At 31.2% G+C, this 5,607-nt stretch overlaps 1 protein-coding gene across 1 annotated transcript; it reads left to right on the top strand.

The window, feature by feature from the left end:
- The first annotated feature begins 436 nt into the window (after positions 1-436).
- LOC119674316 (protein stum-like) lies at positions 437-5,285 on the top strand. The gene is made up of 7 exons (XM_038085448.1): positions 437-528; positions 3,198-3,553; positions 3,605-3,887; positions 3,968-4,079; positions 4,149-4,275; positions 4,708-4,902; positions 4,968-5,285. Exons 1-7 carry the CDS (start codon positions 437-439, stop codon positions 5,099-5,101), a joined length of 1,299 nt encoding a protein of 432 aa, XP_037941376.1. The 3' UTR covers positions 5,102-5,285.
- The last annotated feature ends 322 nt before the right edge of the window (positions 5,286-5,607 follow it).

The following is a 5,607-nucleotide window of genomic DNA, read 5'->3' as shown; positions in this document are numbered from 1 at the left end:
TCGAAAAGCACATCAATTTTAAATTGGCTTAGTGTGAATAAGGGGCGAGTCGATACACGTCATTCTGGAAGAAATGTTTTTCCAAATGAACAAATGTGGCCTTGGTGGAATGCCAATACTTAGATGTGGCATATTTGATTTATTGTGGCCAAGAAAGAATAATTTAGGAAAACTTGAATAGCAATCCAAGAAAAATGTAGGTGAAATAATTGGCACGCAAATTTTAATTACTTGATGGTGCAATAAAAAAAGATTTCATTCACTTTCAATGAAGAAATAAAATAAAATTGCAACACTTTATGATAGATAGACAAGCAAATAATGACTAGTTATAAAATATTATTAATAAAAATAACAATTTCTCAAGTACTATTGAAGGTTTCTTCAGTCATAAAAATGTTACACTCCAATTAAATGTATAAAAGGTTTGCCACACATGGTGAACTTTGATTTATGCAAAATCTACATAATAGGAACTTTTGAATGTCGGCATTCATATCCTTCAAACGATTTAATTTCACAACGGAGGTAATATTTTCCATCAATGTCATGATAAGTATCATTACTATTATCCGCGTCCTTTCTGTCTGAATATTAATACTTTTTCCTTCTCCTTTCAGTATGAGTTATTATTTAAAAATATTTGAAGTTTCATTTCACAATTCGTCATTTTACTTTTTATAGAACTTTACTTGATAATCATTTTAACTATTAAAAGTTATTGTCAGTAGGGAAGTACTATGAACAGTAGTGAATTACAACAACATGATTTTTATTATTTATTATTTAATTGAATTTTTGGTTGACCATGCAAGTGTTTCGGGTATTGCCAAAAACTATCTTAAGTTCTAAAATAAGATACTATGCACAAAATATAATACAATAAGTAATGCCTCAATAAAAAGAATAGTATTGAAATTTAAAAACAACTATATTGAATTAATTCAATTATTCTACAGCTGGTTCATGATATCGTTCTAATATAATATAGCAAGTGAATTTGTTAAAGAACTCTTACAGCAAATTAATAAAACTATAAACTAGAACATGCAAATCAAATACAGTTTTGAGTCAGTTAGCTAATGAGCACTGACTCTGAGCCTCAAATTTGGCAGGGTATGAATTCAACACTTAGTACCTGCAGTCTCAAAAAATTATTTACGAATAATTGAATATAAAAAATAGTTCTAACTAAACTGTTGATGGGTATTTGGCAATAATTAATTAATAAATAATAAAAATTTTACTATTGTGATTTACTACTGTTCAGAATACATACCTCTCTATTCAAACAATAGTTTCTATTAAGAAACACTTTAAAATTTAATTTTGATGTTGACAGTAGTTGTTTTTTTTTGCTACAATATCAGATTTTAAATATTATTCAAATATTTGAATCAGTGGCGGCATTAGGTCTCTTGTGGTAAACAAAATACAGTATATAGTAAAAATGATTACTATTGTTAAAGAGAGCCCATTAATGACGATACTATGTCACAATGAAGTGTTTATATATGATACAAAGTCTTTCAGTAAGGTCAATGATACATGAAAGGTGGTGCAAAATCTGGACGCTCTAATCACTCTCTTCATCAGCCATTGTACTTTTGTTCCTATCCTAAAACAAACAAAAGGAGATAAGAGATAAAGAAAGATCAGATAAGAGATAAGGAGATTAGATAAAAGAAAAATAGTGTATAGATCTGAAAACTAAAACCAGAAACAAATAGCAAAACAGTGTTTCCCGAACTTTTAGTAATGTTATGAGGGAATACTTTAAAGGGGTGAAATAAACGTCAATGACTAAGTAAATACTTTTTTAAAGAATTGAACTCTCGTTACTTTTTGAACAAACCTCGTAAAGTATTCAATTATTTTTTGCTTTCACTATATTAATTGATTTTAAGTTCGCAAACTACAATACAATTAAATATAGTACATAGTTTTAAAATTTTTATTGATAATTCCATATATAGCTGCAGTTATAATATCCTAGGACAGTCTCAATGTCGATTATGACCTTTTATATACTTGACCTGAATTTTTTTTAAGTTAATAAAAACTCATTTGTACTCATATAAATATACATATGAGGTCATTGCAAATAGCTTCAATGTAAACAAGACAATTTTGAATCCTTACAAATAAATGAAGTAGTAATTTTTTATGACCTCTCAAAATGTATTTTACTTACGGTTTAAAAATTAGTAATTTTTTTGAATATTCCTACAGTTTTTAACTATTGTTTAAAAATGCATAAATTTAGCTAATATTTTCTGGGAAGAACAATAAATATTTAACCCATTCCATGATTAGGAGAATATTCTTTAAAATATATATTTTAATGTTTCATAGTAAACAGGACGACGATTAGTTTGGAATGCCGTTAAGATATTCCTAAAGATGTTACTTCAAGTCTTTTGGTGGTCTACTGAATTGTTAGAGCCTGCATTACCTTCAATTATTAATTTCCACTTTAATAACGTTGCAATCTCCAAACTTTTTTTTTTTCAATTGCGAAATATTAAAAGACCGACTTCATCAAAATCATCCAATCTAAGCTTTTCACTCGTTCGTTATTCCATGTACGTGTTGTTTTTGATATCGATAATCTCTTACACCTACATTTAAAACCTTTTCGTATTCTCACAATACCTGAGACGCTGATGCTTACTCCATATATAAGTCTAGCTGAACTATATAATCTGAAAACAGAGATAAAGTAGTTGGTAGGGCATCTAACGGGTCACTATGGTCTGTGTAATCAACTTAACACAATTAATCTGTCTGAGGAAATAGATTGTTGACTGTGCCTTGAAGCTAATAATCCTATGATCTTCTGGACTAGAAAGATCATGGGATTATTGGATCGAAAGATTATATTCTCATCTGATATAAGGATGTCGTTTACAATTACAACTAACACACTTACCTTCATTGGGAAGGTGGAATGTCTTCTGTTCAATTAGTGTCTGTTAAAACCACAAAAGACTAGCTAGGATCACTCCACTGAGAGTTTATATTTTCCATTCTGTACTGTTACTAAGCCAGTTTTTGAAAAATTGCACAATTTCCTCATCAATATTTTATTAGTGCATTATATCTGAAACAAGTTTCTTAGAATAAAATAAATATGGTTTAATGAACACTTATTATATTTAAATTCTTTGAACACTTCATATTTGTCATAATTTCAGAAATAATAGTCAAGAATTTCTGGAAGTAAAAGACGACGATAATCCACCCAAAGGTTGTTGTCCATGTTGCTTTCGATTTTGCCTGCCGTGTCGAAGAGCACGTTGCGTACGTTGTTGTCGTCGGAATAAAAACAAAAACAGCGATGAATCCACACAGCCTGTATTGTCAGCGACTAGTAGTGCTACAACTACAAATCTTGAGGTAATTGATGAAACTCGCAGCTTAGACCAAAAGAAGAAGACAAGTTGTTGGCAAAAACTTAATTGTTGCAAAAGTTGTAAAAGGAAAAAGTCAAAAACTCAAGCTGAAGAAGAAGAAAGTGTCATTGCCGAGCGACAATCGAAAATGGAAGGAAGTGGACATGCTACAATGCCAACAACGCCTATTCCAGAGCAGCAACAACAAGGACCAATGTCACCAACGAAACAAAATAAATGTGGTTTGTGTTTGAGTAAAATTTTCTGCTGTCGTTCGGTGAATAAGATCGATCCAAAAACTGGTCATGAAACTGAGGTTAACAAGTGCTGCTTTTGCATACCATGCATTTGTAAACGAGGCCCAAGAGGTTCTACAGTGAGCTCTGTAGGCGGTTCACTGGGTGCAGGCTCCGCTGCTTGGCAAGATCCGGAACGTGGCATATCTGCAACAGATGCTTCAGTCTTACAAGGAGTGGATGAAACACCAAAAGAGTAAGTTAAATTTTTCAAGTAATTTAGCAAATAAATATTCATATTAATATAAATGTATTGATATAAATAAAATTTTTAAGTGGCTGCTGTAAACGTTTCTGGAGTCGAGTATTTTTCTGTAGAAAAGAGAAGGTACCCAAGCCAAGCGAGAGTAGACGTCAAAGTATCAAGGCTCCACCACCACCGACAGAAGTAGATGTCTTTTTCATAATAAATTCATTTCTACAATTAAAATTTATTTTTTCTCCTATTAATTTACAGGATACTCGACGTAAGCTTCATGTGGACTTAGTGGAATACAATTCAAAAATGAAAGGTGCTATACCAGTGTTACCACTATTTTTGGCATGGTTTTGTGCTATTTGCAACACTGTTGTTCCAGGGCTTGGCAAGTCTTTTCAATATTTTTTTCTTTATATTTATTTCTGACATGATTCTCAGTTCCGGGAAACCCCAGTAATAAGGGGTATTAGTAATGACAGCTATTTTGAGCAATTTTTCCACTACGATTTATGTTAATATAGCTTCGTTTTTATGTATAGTGCTTTTAAAACCGGAATTTCTCTATTAATGTAAAAATGTCGTTACTTTTTACAGGTAGATGAGGTATGTGGTTGTTGTTAAGGTAATTAATGTAAAAAGTTTACAACTACATACCTAAATAACTGGAGAAATAAACTATATCAGGAAATAAACTTTTTGTAGCGTAGTATAAAATTTGCTGAAAATAGCTGTCTTTACTAAAGTTCTTGTGGAATGGATTCACCCACACATTATATAGATATATAATTCCCTTTATGATACTTATCTTTTTTTATAGGTACTCTCTTATCTGGTATATTCTGCATTTGTATTGGCATACCACGTTTTTCTCAGCACGATAGCGCAAAGGCACGCGTTGGGTCTCTTATAATAAATATAATTGTGGCAGTTGCTCAGCTATTTTGTGTACTCTTCTGTTTCGTTGGTTGGGGTTGGTCCATTTGGTGGGGTACAATTATGCTCAAATGTGCCAGTGAGTTTATGAAAACTTTCGATTAAATTGCTTGAAATAATATATTTATAAATTTTTCACGCTAGGAAAACTTAATAAAATCAAGAAGGTGGAACAGCTTGAAAAGGAAGAGGAACGTCGACAGGCTGAAGCCGCAGCTGCTATTGAGGCAGCTGGTCGTGCAATAGTTGCTGCAGAAGCCGAAGCGGCCAAAGCTTAAATACCCTAATTTTTTCATTTTCTCTATGTTTTGGAGAAAAGCTACAGGCTAAGCCTGCAGCAGCTACTGCAACAGTTTGTCGTACAATAATTGCTGTCTATAAGGAACGATAATAGCTTTAATACAAATTATTAACAAAATCTAAATTTATTTAGGAAACTTTAAATGCGAGTAACAAAGAAATCTTCCATATGAATAAATTCCTTATAAAATGTGGTCTTTCATTAAATTCTGTTTCAGAATATAAACTTATTTTGCTAAACAAAAATCTTCCACAATATGTACTTCCCTATATCAACCTTATCACTAATGAAATAATCCATCACAAAACATTTTGATGTCTCCAATATAAAACTTCAACAACTTTTTTAAATAGAAAAAAAGCCTTTCAATATAACATTTTCATAAAAAGATGCTATAAATTCAACTATTTCTAAATAATAAATAATTTATATAATAGGCAAAACCACTCCATAAAATGTGACTTCCAGTAACAAATTATATTT

This window comes from Teleopsis dalmanni, chromosome 2, assembly GCF_002237135.1.
Source record: "Teleopsis dalmanni isolate 2A chromosome 2, ASM223713v2, whole genome shotgun sequence".
Lineage (NCBI taxonomy): Eukaryota > Metazoa > Arthropoda > Insecta > Diptera > Diopsidae > Teleopsis > Teleopsis dalmanni.
This window is presented reverse-complemented; position numbering and strand designations above follow the sequence as displayed.

What these genes read in the sequence shown, in the direction of transcription:
- LOC119674316 (XM_038085448.1), top strand. Translation starts at nt 437, where the DNA reads ATGGTGAACTTTGATTTATGCAAAATCTACATAATAGGAACTTTTGAA. An exon ending in ACAATCGAAAATGGAAGGAA is followed by an intron (nt 3,554 to 3,604) that starts GTGGACATGCTA and finishes AGCAACAACAAG; the next exon opens with GACCAATGTCACCAACGAAA. An exon ending in AATTATGCTCAAATGTGCCA is followed by an intron (nt 4,903 to 4,967) that starts GTGAGTTTATGA and finishes TTTTCACGCTAG; the next exon opens with GAAAACTTAATAAAATCAAG.